Source organism: Notolabrus celidotus, unplaced genomic scaffold (genome assembly GCF_009762535.1).
Source record: "Notolabrus celidotus isolate fNotCel1 unplaced genomic scaffold, fNotCel1.pri scaffold_205_arrow_ctg1, whole genome shotgun sequence".
Taxonomy (NCBI): Eukaryota; Metazoa; Chordata; class Actinopteri; order Labriformes; family Labridae; genus Notolabrus; species Notolabrus celidotus.
In genome coordinates this window covers 159,480-176,932 of record NW_023260060.1, presented here as the reverse complement: position 1 = coordinate 176,932, position 17,453 = coordinate 159,480, and the positions used below count along the sequence as shown (strand labels likewise).

Genomic DNA, 17,453 nt, shown 5'->3' with positions numbered 1-17,453 from the left:
AAAGGTTTTAAAGGTTGTTAAGGTTGTAAGGGTTGTAAAGGTTGTAAAGGTCGTAAAGGTCGTAAAGGTCGTAAAAGTTGTAACGGTTGTAACGGTTGTAGTGTTGTAAAGGTTGTAAAGGTTGTAAAGGTTGTAAAGGTTGTTAAGGTTGTAAGGGTTGTAAGGGTTGTAAAGGTCGTAAAGGTCGTAAAGGTTGTAAAGGTTGTTAAGGTTGTAAGGGTTGTAAGGGTTGTAAAGGTCGTAAAGGTCGTAAAGGTTGTAAAGGTTGTTAAGGTTGTTAAGGTTGTAAGGGTTGTAAGGGTTGTAAAGGTCGTAAAGGTCGTAAAGGTCGTAAAGGTTGTAAAGGTTGTAAAGGCTGTAAAGGCTGTAAAGGTTTTAAAGGTTGTTAAGGTTGTAAGGGTTGTAAGGGTTGTAAAGGTCGTAAAGGTCGTAAAGGTCGTAAAAGTTGTAACGGTTGTAACGGTTGTAGTGTTGTAAAGGTTGTAAAGGTTGTAAAGGTTGTAAAGGTTGTAAGGGTTGTAAGGGTTGTAAAGGTCGTAAAGGTCGTAAAGGTTGTAAAGGTTGTAAAGGTTGTAAAGACTGTAAAGGTTGTAAAGGTTGTAAAGGTTGTAAAGGCTGTAAAGGTTGTAAAGGTTGTAAAAGTTGTAACGGTTGTAAAGGTTGTAAAGGTTGTAAAGGTTGTAAAAGTTGTAAAGGTTGTAACGGTTGTAAAGGTTGTAAAGGTTGTAAAGGTTGTAAAGGTTGTAAAGGCTGTAAAGGTTTTAAAGGCTGTAAAGGTTTTAAAGGTTGTAAAGGTTGTAAAGGTTGTAAAGGCTGTAAAGGTTGTAAAGGTTGTAAAGGCTGTAAAGGTTTTAAAGGTTGTAAAGGTTGTAAAAGTTGTAACGGTTGTAAAGGTTGTAAAGGTTGTAAAAGTTGTAACGGTTGTAAAGGTTGTAAAGGTTGTAAAAGTTGTAACGGTTGTAAAGGTTGTAAAGGTTGTAAAGGTTGTAACGGTTGTAAAAGTTGTAACGGTTGTAAAGGTTGTAAAGGTTGTAAAGGTTGTAACGGTTGTAAAGGTTGTAAAGGTTGTAAAGTTTGTAAAGGTATACGATGGTGAGGAAAGCTTCACACTGTGAGGCACTTCGGTAGTTTTGGTGTGATAGAGGATCTGAACTTCCTCCAGGGCGGCCTCTTGAAGCTGGATTGCCTCCAGTGTTCAGATATCACGGCTGCTGCAAGCGGATGATGTTTGTTTTAGATTCAGATACATTTGTCACCGTTGTGTACGGGCATCCTGCAAACAAACACCCTGTCACAGGTACACAAACCTCCTGTCCTGTCCTCCTTTACACACCAACAACAACAACAACAAACAAACTCTAGTAAACAGTTTTCAGCTTAACAACTTTAAAATGAACAGATGTGATGATCAGGCATCGTAGAACGCAGACCGACATGACATCACAAAACAGTAACCTAAAGAGTCAAAATGAGACCAAAAACCTGAACAAAGACCAGAACTGAATCCACATGAACCACCACCATGACGGTCCTGAACAGCAGTACAGCTCCAGTCTCTCTGAGGGGAACAGAAAGTCTCTGTCCCAGGGTGACGAGTCGGATCAACAGAATGAATTTATAGACATTACTTATTCAATCTTTTTATCTTGAATTTTTTTTCCATTTGTATTTAATTTATAATTCTTTTTTTTCTATTTTGAATTTACGCATTTAAAAAAATGTAACAAAAAAAATAGAATATTGTGAGAAAGTTTAACATTTTCTTTTTTAAGGTATTAAAAATTAAATATATTCTAGACAATAATTTTAATTTTGATTATTATGGCCTACTGTAAAACAATCTTAAAATATTGTGTTACTTAATTGATTTAAATAATAATCAATATAATAATAATAATAATAATAATAATATTCATTTAAATAAGATGGAAAATTTTCAATTTTTTTATGATATTTTATATTTATTTTATAGAAGCAATCTCCTCTAGTAGAGCTGGTTAATCTGTTTCTGATTAGTCTCAGTTTCACTGTAAATAATATGTTCTACAGAGGCTACCACCTGTAGTAGTGCCAGTTCATCTCTTTCCTATTAGTCTCAGTTTCACTGTAAATAATAAGTTACAGAGGCTCTCCCTGTAGTAACACCTGATTAGCTGTTTCCTATTAGTCTCAGCTTCACTGTAATTAATATGTTCTACAGAGGCTACCACCTGTTGTAGTGCCAGTTCATCTCTTTCCTATTAGTCTCAGTTTCACTGTAAATAATATGTTCTACAGAGGCTTCACTCTAGCTTTCTTCAGCCGTATATACCTGAAGGTCTTTTTATGGTGAGTCTCAGTTACACTGTTAATAATAAAAGGACACTGTGTTAATAATTTCACTGTTTTTGTATTTCTTTCATAAATAAATAATTGTTATTGTTTTTCTTTCTTTTTATTGTCGTTCTTAGTATTTCTTATAATCACGTATCATCTCTTTAATGTCCTCTGACTCTTGGAGCTGTTGTTGCAGGTGAATATTAAACTTTGAGGTTTTAAACTCCGGGTTATTTGATTTCAGAAACAAATAATTGATTACATTTTTAACATTTATACAGGCGTCCAAACGAGGACCGCACAGATGACATCCATCTGTTTTCTTTATGGCTGATTCTTACATCGGAGAGAAATTTAAAGGACATTAATAAGCTGAAATGTTAAACAGAAGTCGTTGTTGTGATATTGAGTGTTTATTATTTAGGTTTATCTGATTCTTTAGTTTGAGTCTTTGTGTCCCCGCTCTGTCCGTCTGTCCTCAGCTGTGAGGACAGGAGTTGTACTGTTCAGACCCGACAACATGGACCAAAATGAATGAAGCACAATGAACCATGACCCCTGAACCCAGCACAAACCGCCTCAAGGTGTCGCTGTGTTTCCTCTCAGTCCTGCAGCAGCAGCAGCTCACGTCTTTAATCGCTGCTTAGAGAAGCGAATCGTCCTGAGCGTTGAGAAGCAGCTGGAGCAGGAGGACCTTCTCTTATTCCAGATCACAGTTTGTTTCTGATGACGCTCTCGCTCCTGACGGACCGGCTGCTTCTCAACACAAAGGTTACATCAACATGAGCGAACTACAGCGACACCTTGAGGGACAACCTGACCCTGGACCAACAAGCCCCGCCCCGCTTCGATGGTCCCAAGCACATGATTGGATGGGACATGCGGCGAAGGGTGGACGACACCGACACCCCCTCCCACCAACAGGTAGGCATCCGGTACTTACTTCTCCATCCGGGCCAGGCGAGTGCTGCGCCTGCGCCAACGTGTGCAGGATTTCGTTTAGGAGGGGCGAGTCCTACGAGCGACCATGTTTGTTTACGTTCAGAGAGAGAGGAAAGAGAGAGAAGGAGTTCAGTGCAGATGCTGTGGATTGATTTGAGCCTGTTTCGGTGCTAGACGGGTGGAGTTAGTCAGCAGGAAACACACGGGTTCAACAAAACACAGGATTTGGTATTTTTTTAAACTTCTATGAATAAAAGTTCTTCCTCACAGCTCTTAGGAACGTTCAATATGTGCTCAGGTCAAGACTGGAGAGACATTTCCCCCTTTGAATATGTCTTATTCTAGGAAACTAACCTCCCCACTGTCTGGGTTTATGTCCCCTCACCTGGACCTATCCCTCAGCTGAGTTTATGTCCCCTCACCTGGACTCTACCTCAGCTGGTTTTATGTCCCCTCACCTGGACTCTACCTCAGCTGGGTTTATGTCCCCTCACCTGGACCTATCCCTCAGCTGGGTTAATGTCCCCTCACCTGGACCTATCCCTCAGCTGGGTTTATGTCCCCTTACCTGGACCTATCCCTCAGCTGGGTATATGTCCCCACACCTGGACCTATCCCTCAGCTGGGTTTATGTCCCCTCACCTGGACCTATCCTTCAGCTGGGTTTATGTCCCCTCACCTGGACCTATCCCTCAGCTGGGTTTATGTCCCCTCACCTGGACCTATCCCTCAGCTGGGTTTATGTCCCCTCACCTGGACCTATCCCTCAGCTGGGTTTATGTCCCCTCACCTGGACCTATCCCTCAGCTGGGTTTATGTCCCCACACCTGGACCTATCCCTCAGCTGGGTTTATGTCCCCTCACCTGGACCTATCCCTCAGCTGGGTTTATGTCCCCTCACCTGGACCTATCCCTCAGCTGGGTTTATGTCCCCACACCTGGACCTATCCCTCAGCTGGGTTTATGTCCCCTCACCTGGACCTATCCTTCAGCTGGGTTTATGTCCCCTCACCTGGACCTATCCCTCAGCTGGGTTTATGTCCCCTCACCTGGACCTATCCCTCAGCTGGGTTTATGTCCCCTCACCTGAACCTATCCTTCAGCTGGGTTTATGTCCCCTCACCTGGACCTATCCCTCAGCTGGGTTTATGTCCCCTCACCTGGACCTATCCCTCAGCTGGGTTTATGTCCCCTCACCTGGACCTATCCCTCAGCTGGGTTTATGTCCCCTGACCTGGACCTATCCCTCAGCTGGGTTTATGTCCCCTCACCTGGACTTATCCCTCAGCTGGGTTTATGTCCCCTCACCTGGACCTATCCCTCAGCTGGGTTTATGTCCCCTCACCTGGACCTATCCCTCAGCTGGGTTTATGTCCACTCACCTCAGTTTCACTGTATCTGTCTCTTCTGAGTCTCAGTTTAACTTATGTTGTCTCTGCTGAATCTCGGTTTCACTGTATCTATCTAAGCTGAGTGTAAATTTCACTGTATATGTCTCCATCGAGTCTCTGTTTCATTGTATCTGTCTCTGCCTGGTCTCAGTTTCAATGTATGGCTCTACTGAGTCTCAGTTTATGTTGGATGTTTCTGTGGGGATGAACTCAGTGAGGATAACTCCACCTGTCCTTCACTCTGAGCAGGTAAAACCTTCAGCACACACCTGAGTTACAAACTAAAAACGTGCTCCTCTTCTTCATCAGCAAAGAAGAACAGAGTATCCATCATGCACCGTTTTAAAGGAACAGTCCAACATTTAAAAACAACAGTGCTCTGTTATAAAGAGTCGACTCTTAAAGAAAATAAAGAAAGGTTTGCTGGATTTAAAACAAACTTTATCGCAGTATTTAAATAAAATAAGTCCACATAATGATCGTGTCTGTCTCTGACATTAATAATAACTCATCATGTATCCTGTGAGGGAGGGCTCTCAGGCGCCAGCTGCGTACGACTGATTCAAATACAAGCCTCCACTTTAAATTCTGCTTCATGTCGGGACCAGGAAATGATACGCTCAGGATTATTTTCCAATTTCTGGATAATCCCTTAAACTGTTATGAAAACATGGGATTAAAAGAAAGACAATAAGAGACCTCTGCTCTCCTGAATTTACTGATCATCATAACTTTCATTAAGTCTGTCCTCCAGAACCATAACTTTCTCTACATCCAGAGTTTAAAGCAGATTCATTAGCTCCACTTCTCCAAGTGAGAAACATCACTACATCTCCTATAGAACCCCCGTTCATCTGTTTCTACAGAGTCTCAGTTTCACTGTAAACAGTTCCACAGAGGCTTCCCTCTGGCAGAAACTGATGTTCTTGTGATGTTCTTGTAATTAACGGGTCTTCAGTTTGCTGAAATAACAACATCATGATGCAGATTAGTCCAAAGTCCAAAGTCCAGCTTTGTCAGGTCTGTCCTCAAGAGGAGAAGAAAACTACGTCTACAATGTTTGTTTGTTGAATGGAGGTCTATGAAAGAGGATTAGAGACACTGATGATTCTTTAGCTCTGACCTTCTTCACGGAATGTTCCATTTGTTCTCAGAATTCTGACATCATCAAAGACAGAATTCTGACATCATCAAAGACAGAATTCTGACATCATCAAAGACAGAACTCTGACATCATCAAAGACAGTATTATGACATCATCAAAGACAGAATTCCAGAATTCTGTCTTTGATGATGTCAGGATTCTAGAACACCTGCTGTTGCTCTCCATACAGACTGTTTCTCCTGCTGACACCTGATTGGTGGATACTACTCAGACTACAGACAGAGACCAGAACCCTTCTCAGACTAAAACCTAGACCCTGAGATCCAGATTCAACATGTCTCTGAATCAGAATCTGTAATTACAGGTTAGTTGTAGCTGTTTTGTTAGTTTTTTTTTTTAGGTCTGACCTTCTTCACAGAATGTTCCATTTGTTCTAGAATTCTCTTCTCTCTGTTCTAGAAAAACATCACGTCTGCTGTTGCTCTCCATACAGACTGTTCTTCCTGCTGCCACCTGATTGGTGGATACTACTCAGACTACAGACAGAGACCAGAAAGAGCTCCTGTGATAGATGGATGACTGTAGTCCTGAAGAGACCGGGTTCAGGTTTTTAACAGTCAGCAGTTAAAGAGAATTAATTTGTGAAATCAAAAGAACATCATATCGTATATCTCACTGTGTCCTCCTCACAGGAGTCTGATGCACTTTACATCAGACAGATGACAAACAGCTCGGTCAGTCATCTTCATGTAGTGTTCAGAAAAAGGTGTGATCTATTTTTAACATGGTCTATTTTTACTCCACATGAAAGGTAGAGGACCAGTTTAGACAAAAAGAAGAGTGAAATCATTGGATCCACTCTGAGGGCTGACAGAGTTTACTTCTCATCCTGTGGAGATGGATTTAGACCAAAGCAGAAGAAACTATCTGCCTTGTGTGACTCGCATGAGTTTCAGCGCGGGATCATTTCAGTGTGTTCAGATCACAAGAGAAGCAAAAATACGCCCGCAAACAAAATAAACACCGACATGTCTCAGCTAATTACATCCCTCACGGGACGTTTCTCCTGATAGGAACAAGATTCAGCTGAGGAGGACTTGTCCTTCTGTTTCACAGGAAGTCACACAAAGACTTCACTCTGCCCTCAACAGAGGAACGTTAAAAAAAACATTTACGAATATCAGAGGATGTGATTAGGGTCTATGAGAGAGGATTAGAGACACTGATGTTCTTTTAGGTCTGACCTTCAAGGATTGTTCCATTTGTTCTCAGAATTCTGACATCATCAAAGACAGAATTCTGACATCATCAAAGACAGAATTCTGACATCATCAAAGACAGAATTCTGACATCATCAAAGACAGAATTCTGACATCAAAGACAGAACTCTGACATCATCAAAGACAGAATTCTGACATCAAAGACAGAATTCTGACATCATCAAAGACAGAATTCTGACATCATCAAAGACAGAATTCTGACATCATCAAAGACAGAATTCTGACATCATCAAAGACAGAATTCTGACATCATCAAAGACAGAATTCTGACATCAAAGACAGAACTCTGACATCATCAAAGACAGAATTCTGACATCATCAAAGACAGAATTCTGACATCATCAAAGACAGAATTCTGACATCATCAAAGACAGAACTCTGACATCATCAAAGACAGAATTCTGACATCATCAAAGACAGAATTCTGACATCATCAAAGACAGAATTCTGACATCATCAAAGACAGAATTCCAGAATTCTGTCTTTGAATTCTAGAACACCCGCTGTTGCTCTCCATACAGCCTGCTGACACCTGATTGGTCGATACTCCTCTGACCACAAACAGAAACCAGGAAGAACACCTGGTGTAGCTCCTGTGATAGAGTCAGATTGTACATCATATCATTTAAAGTGCTTGTTTTTCTAAGAGAGTTTTATTCTGTGATTAACGTTGCATTCAAGGTCAGTCAGGATATCCAAACTCTGGCTTCAGAGAGATAAAGTGAAGAAAATTTGTCACCCAAGCTTCAAAAATAGAAATATTAGGATACAGATTTGAGAAAAAGTAATACTCAAGTTTTGTCTGAGAAAAATAAATCACAAATGTCTGGTACATTCAAAGAAAGTTGGAAATCCAAAGACTGATAGACTTCCCAGAAGTCACAGAAACACTGCAGTCTTGTCAGAGCAAACAGTGTCAGTGTCATTTCCTCCAACCCCTGCTGACATCAAACTTCACTCTGGTCCTGAACTCTCCTTCAGAGCCTGAACCACAAACATCTTTCACCTCCCCGACACCCGAGCTGTGATTGGTCCTCGAGTTTCTCGTCCCGGCGTTCTTACCTCGATGCTGGTGCTAAGGCTGGGCAGAGTGTCCGAGGTCACCGTTGTGCTTTGAAGGCTGGAGAAGTCCCACAGGTTGACGGGCGTCATCGGGTCCGCCGGCTTGGAAGACTCGGTCCATCTCTGACTGTCCAATAAGGTCACTTCGTAAAATTCCTGGATATCTGAGAGGACACAGAGAAAGAGGGAGGTTAATAATCAAAGAAGGAGGTCTCACTCTGAAGACGGATTCAGGGGACAAATCAAACTTCATGATCGGAAGAATTTTGACTCATTAAAGACAAAAGATGAATCTGAACTATTCAGGAAAGGAATGTTTGTCTTCTATATGAAGACAAACAGAAGAAGACAAGGGAATGAATGGAACAAAAAATATATATATATATAATAGTGGAAATACAATAAAATAAAAATAGGTTAATATTTAAAAATAAATTAGTCCAAAAGATAAAAATTAATTGAAAAAAATAATAATAAAAAGAAAAAAAACAGAAAAATAAAAAAGAATGAACACCTCACAAATTTAAATTAAATGAAAAAAATAATTTTAATCAAATTAATAATTTACTCAAAAATAAAATAAGAATAAAAAATGAATTTGTAGCAGACAAAATTAAATTAAAATATCAATTTTAATAAAATAAATTGAAGGTTAAATTTAAATTAAAAATTTAATTTATGTTTACTGTTATCTAACTCAAAATGTCAAAACAATGCTTACAACAGTTAAAAGGGGAACAATAATGGAAAGAGAGCGGTAATATAAAATATTAAAACATCAAAAACTGAAACCTATTAAATAATATCAAATAACTGATTTTAAAAAAATATTATCTAGTTAAATTTAAAAACTAGAAAGGTAAAAAATAAATACTAATACTAAAAACAAAACAGAAAAACAGAAAAATAAAAAGAATAATCACCACATGTGGACGTTTCTAACACAGAGTTATTTCACTGAATAAAAAAAGAAATGTTCCTTTAAATGATAAATGATAATAAATCAGACCTGATTATGTTAAACATCATGAGTCTGTCCCTGCTCTTCAGCGGACTCTCAGTGTGTGAGGCCGTGTTTATAAAAGCTTGCAGCCCAGCGGTCACATCCAAAATGCTGCTTTATTTTGGGTGCCGGATCCTGAGGAGGGCTCACGGGGAGCTGAAATAACCCGGGCTTTCTTTGGCTCGGCAGCTGACCGCCGGCCGACACAGATGTTTTCTCCTAAACTGTCAGATCAGCACTTCAGCAGCCTCACAGACACTGCAGAGACTGGATTTAAAGGAGCATTCTGTGTTTTTAATGTGGGCCCTTTACGGCAGACTCTGGGGTCTCAGTGTATACAAGGTAAACATTAAAAAGAGCCTGCAGCAGGTGAGCAGGCTGCAGCGTCTGCAACAGCATCCTTCAGGGACAAAAACAACAACTGTTAGAGGAGGCAGGACTTCCTCTCTCTGAGCTCTTTCACAATAAAAGCCCTCATGTGCCACGTGGAGCTGCTGCAGCTTCATCCTGATGAACACTCAGGCGGTGACCGAGCCAAAGGTCAGACTTTTATTTTGAGGTTTCTGCAGCGTTTCATGGAGCAGATTATTCTCCACTACATCCTATAACAAACATCCAGCTGCAAGAAAATCAATCCAGCAGAGACGGAATCAAATCAGTGAAGATAAAGACCCAAACAAAGATTTCCACTGATCCCATCAATGTTACGTAATCACTTCTGAGGACTGGAAATAGCTCCGAGTACGAGCATCGTGCGGACGCTGATGAAAGGACTAAAAATATCACGCTCCTCTTTCTTTTTAAACTCGGCTCATTCGGACTTTTTTTTTAATTTGAGCTTTTTTTAGACTTTACTCCCAAACTTCAGCTCAGACTGAAACATCACACATTCATGGTCCCCTCAGGGTGAACCGCAGTTCATTTGGTGGTCCTTGGATTCTTCTGAAGGACCAGTACTAAATGTGTAAAATACTTTAGTCTATGACGACGTGCAAGAAGAACTAGAATTACATTCCATCAGATCTGTGTTGGGTGTGTCTCTGCTCCGCTCTCTGTCACACAACAATCCCAGCCCTCCACAGCAGATCCACTAAACAGACACACTGTTTCTGCATGTCGGCAGGATCGCACGACGCGTCAATCTCAACAGAGCAGATGGAGCGGGACAGGAAGTCAGGCACCAATCACCCTGTGAAAACCTCGGTCACATGACATGTTGACGGACAAGAGAGCGGACCGGTTATGGACGGGACACAGTAACATCAGACTTCCACCAAATCCGTGTCCGGTCCGGCTCCGTGCTCTCTCGTCCATCGACCGCCACCGGTTGTGTTTTCAGGACCGCCGGACAGCTGGAGTCATGTGACCGAGGTTTCCCCTTCTGTAATCCCTGAATCAAGGATTCTCCTCCTCCTCCTCCTCTCCTCATCCATGTTGTCTTCCTGGTCCTCTGAAAACCTCTGACCTGTTGACTCCAGGCCTGGCTCCGCTCATCATGACTTTGGTTTGTTGTTGTAGTTAAGTGAAATACGATCTGGTGATAACACAGAGTGTTTTATTCTGAAAATTAACCGGATGTTTTCATTTGGTTTTGGTGAAACCTGACTTCCTGTCCCGCTCCATCTGCTCTGTTGAGATTGATACGTCGTGCTCCGGCATCCGGCAACAAATAGAAGTCTTGTGGATCTGATCCGGAGGACTCAGACCTGCAGGATCAGATACAGAGCCGGAACGCAACGGAGTGGATCCAGTGGAAGTTAACACATTGACTAGAATAGAAACCGATCAGATCTGGAGCTATGACGGATCTGGTGGAATTTGGCCGTAAGGGAAGGAAAGATGAGCGAAGGAAATGAGCGTTAAGGGAAAGGAAAGGAACGCCAAGGGAAGGAGAGAAGAGGAAATGAACACTAAGGAAAGGAAAGGAACGCCAAGGGAAGGAGAGAAGAGGAAATGAGCACTAAGGAAAGGAAAGGAACGCCAAGGGAAGGAGAGAAGAGGAAATGAGCGCTAAGGAAAGGAAAGCCAAGGAAAAGAAAGCTGAGGAAAGGAAATGAGCGCTAAGGGAAGGAAAGGAGAGGAAAGTATCGCTAAGGGAAGGAGAGGAAAGGAAATGATCGCTAAGGGAAGGAAAGGAAATGATCGCTAAGGCAAGGAAAGGAAAGGAAATGAGCACTAAGGGAAGGAAAGGAGATGAAATGAGCGCTAAGGAGAGGAAAGGAGAGGAAATGAGCACTAAGGAAAGGAAAGGAGATGAAATGAGCGCTAAGGAGAGGAAAGGAGAGGAAATGAGCGCTAAGGAAAGGAAAGGAACGCCAAGGGAAGGAGAGAAGAGGAAATGAGCGCTAAGGAAAGGAAAGCCAAGGAAAAGAAAGCTGAGGAAAGGAAATGAGCGCTAAGGGAAGGAGAGGAGAGGAAAGTATCGCTAAGGGAAGGAGAGGAAAGGAAATGATCGCTAAGGGAAGGAAAGGAAATGATCGCTAAGGCAAGGAAAGGAAAGGAAATGAGCACTAAGGGAAGGAAAGGAGATGAAATGAGCGCTAAGGAGAGGAAAAGAGAGGAAATGAGCACTAAGGAAAGGAAAGGAGATGAAATGAGCGCTAAGGAGAGGAAAGGAGAGGAAATGAGCGCTAAGGAAAGGAAAGGAAAGGAAATGAGCACTAAGGAAAGGAAAGGAGAGAAAATGAGCACTAAGGAAAGGAAAGGAGAGGAAATGAGCACTAAGGAAAGGAAAGGAGAGGAAATGAGTGCTAAGGAAAAGAAAGCTGAGGAAAGGAAATGAGCGCTGGAACCCTACGGAGCGGATCCAGTGGAAGTTAACACATTGACTAGAATAGAAACCAATCAGATCCTGTGCTGTGACGGATCGGAGATGGACCTGACACCTGACCTGAAGCGTCTGGGAGTTTTTCTTAAAGTGGACCGTGCCGTACAAAGATCGATGGTTCCGTTATTGTCCCTCATGGCAGCTTAACTACGGTGTGCCAAAAGGGACAAAAAGGCTCCTGATTAAGAAATGTGAAGGCTTTCATTTCTGACCCTGATCCCAACGCATTAACTCCAACGACCCTAATGTATTCATGTCATTTTTAAATTCTTGATTCAACATTAAATTAGCTGCAGCCTCGCTTGAAGCTTCTGAGGAGAAAATAACTTTTGTGATATGCTATCAAAATATAATTCCCTTTTTACGCCTGAAATAAATAATCTGTCAATTATATCAAACTAAGAATGTGTAGGTGAACACAAGCTGCGTTTCCACTGCACAAACTGTACTCTGGAACCAGGAACCTTTGGAGTACTGTGTCAGCTCTGGAGTTCACGCGTGTCTGGTCCCCTCAGGATGAACTCTGACAAAGAACCAGGTCACGTTTACAGGACCAGACTCTGCAGACGGAGGCTGCACAGACGGACAGAGAGAGTCAGAGAGAGGGATATTTATTCTAGACTCTCTCTCTGAGCTTCTGCCAACAAAGTTTGTGAAGCTGAGGCGAGTATCTGAAGGGATTATAGGAGGCGGGGTCAGTTTGGGTCAGCCCGAGCAGGGCCGGGGGGTTCGACTGTGAACAGAGGAATAAGAACTTCAAACTGAAGACAGACTGCTCCACAGTGTGTGTGTGTGTGTGTGAGCTGAGGCTGGAACTCAATCTGAAAACTTCAAGCTGCTGAAGTTCAGAGCTCCAACAGGAGGGGAGGATTCTGAACTCCTCTCAGAGACGGTTCTAAATATAGATTCAGCTTTAAGTTAATATTTCTCTTCTCTCACAAACTGACCAGGCAGACTTCAGACCCCCATGAGGAGCGGTTGTGGTGCGGCAGGTTTTCCTCCCGCGAGCGTGAACGTCCTCGGGAGACGACTTTAAACACTGCCCCGTATTGATGTCCAATAAAAAGAGACCTCTGTGGAATTGTGGGAGACCGTTAAAGGGATCACTTTACAGTGAAACCAGCGGTCTGTTTCCAGACTCACAGCTTCATGTTTGACAGCAGCAGAGCCTGAGGAAGGGGGGGCGGTCTGCAGGAACAAGGTGCTACACAGATCCTGGAGCTCACAATCAGCTTTAACAGGGTTTATTTATGAAATGTTTAAGCCAGGTCAGGGAAGGTGCACGTTTGAAAGTCTGGGATCATGTTCATTCTGGTTTACAGTCCTGAATCTGAGCATTATTTACAGGCAGGGTTTTATAATCGTGAGAGTCCGGCTGCAGAGACCAATCCCTGGTTTCTAAAACTACAAACTAACGTGAACACACAGCCGGTCTGCACAATCACTACAACATAACACAGTGAAGGTTCCTGTGAACATGAAGGCCTGAAGCACGGTCACTGAGGGATCAGAGTCTCTGTGAGCTGCAGACCAGGACCTTCTTCTGTCTCCTCTGTTCGTTCAGTCTTCTCTGGTCTTTCAGGATTTTTAACGTGACCCTCAAAGACAAACCAGGTCACCTCTGAACCCAGACAGGATCTGTGGTTTTGTAGTTATTTTTGACTCCAGATATTAAATCAAATTAAAGAGGGGAAGCAGATTAGTCCCTTCAGTGAGAGCGGCCTGATCACATTAACCTGTTAGACCGCTGAGGACGACTCAGCAGCGTCTGTTGTTCACTTTAATAAAAGACCACACCTATTCAAACCGCTGCTGACATCAGAGACGCCGCCGCAACACGACTCTTAACCAACGACTCAGAGAGAGAGAGAGCAGGGGAGGAGGACTACACCAAACCCTGTTCAAACCAACAGACTCAGAGCAGGGGAAGAGGACTACACCAAACCCTGTTCAAACCAACAGACTCAGAGCAGGGAAGAGGACTACACCAAACCCTGTTCAAACCAACAGACTCAGAGCAGGGGAAGAGGACTACACCAAACCCTGTTCAAACCAACAGACTCAGAGCAGGGGAAGAGGACTACACCAAACCCTGTTCAAACCAACAGACTCAGAGCAGGGGAAGAGGACTACACCAAACCCTGTTCAAACCAACAGACTCAGAGCAGGGGAAGAGGACTACACCAGACCCTGGTCAAACAAACAGACTCAGAGCAGGGCATCTTTATAAAACTAAGACCTTTAAAGAAGATCTTATACAGAACAAGGTTTTACTTTAGGATCAGAAGAACAGGGAAGAAGAGACCAAAACACAAAAAAGACTTCAGTCCATTTCAGCAGAGCAAGTTCAGCAGAGTTCTAAACCTCTAAACAAAAAATGTTTGAAATGTATTTTTAGAGGAAGAAAAGATTCTCATGAAAAAAGGAAACCTTGTACTAAATTAAGAAACACTTTCACCAGAACTAATGAGCCCAGCGCTGACTATCGCTTTGATCTCATTCTATTGCTTTCATCTCATTTTATTACTTTGATCTCATTCTATTACTTTGATCTCATTCTATTGCTTTTGTAGCATTCTATTGCTTTTGTAGCATTCTATCGCTTTGATCTCATTCTATTGCTTTGATCTCATTCTAATGCTTTGCTAACATTCTATTGCTTTGATCTCATTCTATTGCTTTGATCTCATTCTATTGCTTTTGTAACATTCTATCGCTTTGATCTCATTCTATTGCTTTGATCTCATTCTAATGCTTTGATCTCATTCTATTGCTTTGATCTCATTCTAATGCTTTGATCTCATTCTAATGCTTTGATCTCATTCTATTGCTTTGATCTCATTCTATTGCTTTGATCTCATTCTAATGCTTTGCTAACATTCTATTGCTTTGATCTCATTCTATTGCTTTGATCTCATTCTATTGCTTTTGTAACATTCTATCGCTTTGATCTCATTCTATTGCTTTGATCTCATTCTAATGCTTTGCTAACGTTCTATTCATTTAATCTCATTCTATTTGTTTTGATCCAATCTACCTCTATGATCAATTTCTATTGCTTTGATCACATTCTATTCACTTTATTCTCATTATATTACTTGGTCAAATTGTATTCCTTTGATCTTGTTTCTATCTAAGTGTAACGTCCAGCAGGGGGCGCCTCCTCTGATTGTATATCAGTCTGTAGTAAATGTTCCTCCTCAGCTGATTGGTTCCCTCAGTAAACACTGATGAGTTTCTGGTCTCAGTCTCTAGTTTCTTCTCCTTAACAGCGTGATGTTCATTTAGTGAATGATGGTCAGAGTCACAGAGCAGGAGCAGGGGGCAGGGTCACAGAGAGCAGGAGGAGGGGGCGGAGTCACAGAGAGCAGGAAGAGGGGGCGGGGTCACAGAGAGCAGGAGAAGGGGGCGGAGTCACAGAGAGGCTGACCGTGATTAACAAGTTGTTACCGCTGCAGCGTGTCAACCACAACGGCTCTTATCAGGCTTCTGCTCCAAATATGGTCACGTCTGGTTCAAAACAACAAGATGGCGAGGGTTGATGAAGTGATGGTCGTGTCCACTTCGGGACAGTCTGGTTGTCATAGTAATATTAATGTCAGAGGCTAAACCACGCCCATGTTTGACTGAAACACAGGCTGGAGTTTGAGGATTAACACTCTGACTCTGTGGGAAATATTAATAATAAATAGTTATTAAAAACAATAATTGGTTGATTGTTGTTGGAATGATTGTGGTGTGTCCTCTAAAGCTGCTCCAGCATGAACCCTCGCTCTGTTTGTCACGCTCACCCTGACGTCCCAGCATCTGAGTGTCACTGATGAAAAATACATTTCCAATCTGCCAAACCCCCCAAAAAGAGATGTCTGCAGCAGGCCGAGCACAGTGTAATCCCTCTGTGGACATGACGATTACCCCGGTCCATAATCCAACCCCCGCCTCCACCACCACCACCACCACCGCCGCCGCTGATTTACAGGAGAGGGAGAGCGAGGGAGCGCTGTGAGCTTCAGTCTCTGTTCCTCCTTCTCGTTCTCTCCGCTCAGACTGGCCTGATTCCTCTCAGACCAACAGATGGCATCAATCAAATCTTTGCAATTTAATAAATCAACGTTCAGCCCCAAAGGTTTGGACCTTACTCTGCTAATGTCAGTGTGTCTGAACTCTTCGTTTAGATGACAACCTGATCTGTTTACTGAGGAGGACTTCACTTTAAGAGCAGGATTAATCAACAGTCAGACAGGTGAAGGTTATCACCTGTTTGAGAGTTAACAATGAAACTTCTGCAGTTTATTTAAACGTGTTTTTAAGAGACAGTCCATACTTCAACCTCTGAGGATCCTGAAAAATGAATCAACTCTTCTTATTCTCAGTACAGTCAGCAGTTAGAGATAAACAACATCCTTTTTCGTCCAGCTAGCACCTTTTAAAATCGCTATAGTCTCAGCTTCACTGTAAACAGGTCCACAGAGTCTTCCCTCTGGCTTCCTTCAGCGGTATGAACCTGAAACAGAAACTGATGTTCTTGTGATGTTCCTGTAATTAACGGGTCTTCAGTTTGCTGAAATAACAACATCATGATGCAGATTAGTCCAAAGTCCAAAGTCCAGCTTTGTCAGGTCTGTCCTCAAGAGGAGAAGAAAACTACGTCTACAATGTTTGTTTGTTGAATGGAGGTCTATGAAAGAGGATTAGAGACACTGATGTTTCTTTAGCTCTGACCTTCTTCACGGAATGTTCCATTTGTTCTCAGAATTCTGACATCATCAAAGACAGAATTCTGACATCATCAAAGACAGAATTCTGACATCATCAAAGACAGAATTCTGACATCATCAAAGACAGAATTTTGACATCATCAAAGACAGAATTCTGACATCATCACAGACAGAATTCTGACATCATCAAAGACAGAATTCTGACATCATCAAAGACAGAATTCTGACATCATCACAGACAGAATTCTGACATCATCAAAGACAGAATTCTGACATCATCACAGACAGAATTCTGACATCATCAAAGACAGAATTCTGGAATTCTGTCTTTGATGATGTCAGAATTCTAGAACACCTGCTGTTGCTTTCCATACAGACTGTTCCTCCTGCTGACACCTGATTGGTCGTTACTATTCAGACTACAGACAGAGACCAGAACCCTCCTCAGACTAAAACCCAGACCCTGAGATCCAGATTCAACATGTCTCTGAATCAGAATCTGTAATTCCAGGTTAGTTGTAGCTGAAAGTAAAAAGCTTTGTCAGGTCTGTCCTCAAGAGGAGAAGAAAACTACGTCTACAATGTTTGTTTGTTGAATGGAGGTGGGATCCATCATTTCTGATGCTGCGTTCAGGGAAGTCAGGAAATCTAAACGCTGATTGTCTTTAGTGACACAGCATCAAGCAGATTAGTGTCTCAGTGTAAATGTTTGATGTAGAACAGATTGTTAGCTGCTCTTCATGCAGAGATCTGTTTATAGAGAGAAAGATTTACAACATGGGAGCCGTCATGATGCTGGATTGTGTTCC

The 17,453-nt window shown here is 42.2% G+C and overlaps 1 protein-coding gene across 1 annotated transcript in view; it reads right to left on the bottom strand.

Annotated features, from left to right (window-relative positions):
• Positions 1-1,130: 1,130 nt before the first annotated feature.
• Positions 1,131-17,453, bottom strand: part of LOC117809020 (disks large homolog 1-like) — a 30,137-nt gene continuing 13,814 nt past the window's right edge. Inside the window, exons 3-5 of the mRNA XM_034678687.1 lie at positions 8,097-8,260; positions 3,260-3,331; positions 1,131-1,211 (exon numbers count right to left, since the gene is read on the bottom strand). Of these exons, the coding sequence (XP_034534578.1) occupies positions 1,203-1,211; positions 3,260-3,331; positions 8,097-8,260 (245 nt within the window). The 3' untranslated portion in view covers positions 1,131-1,202. The remainder of the gene's footprint in view (positions 1,212-3,259; positions 3,332-8,096; positions 8,261-17,453) is intronic.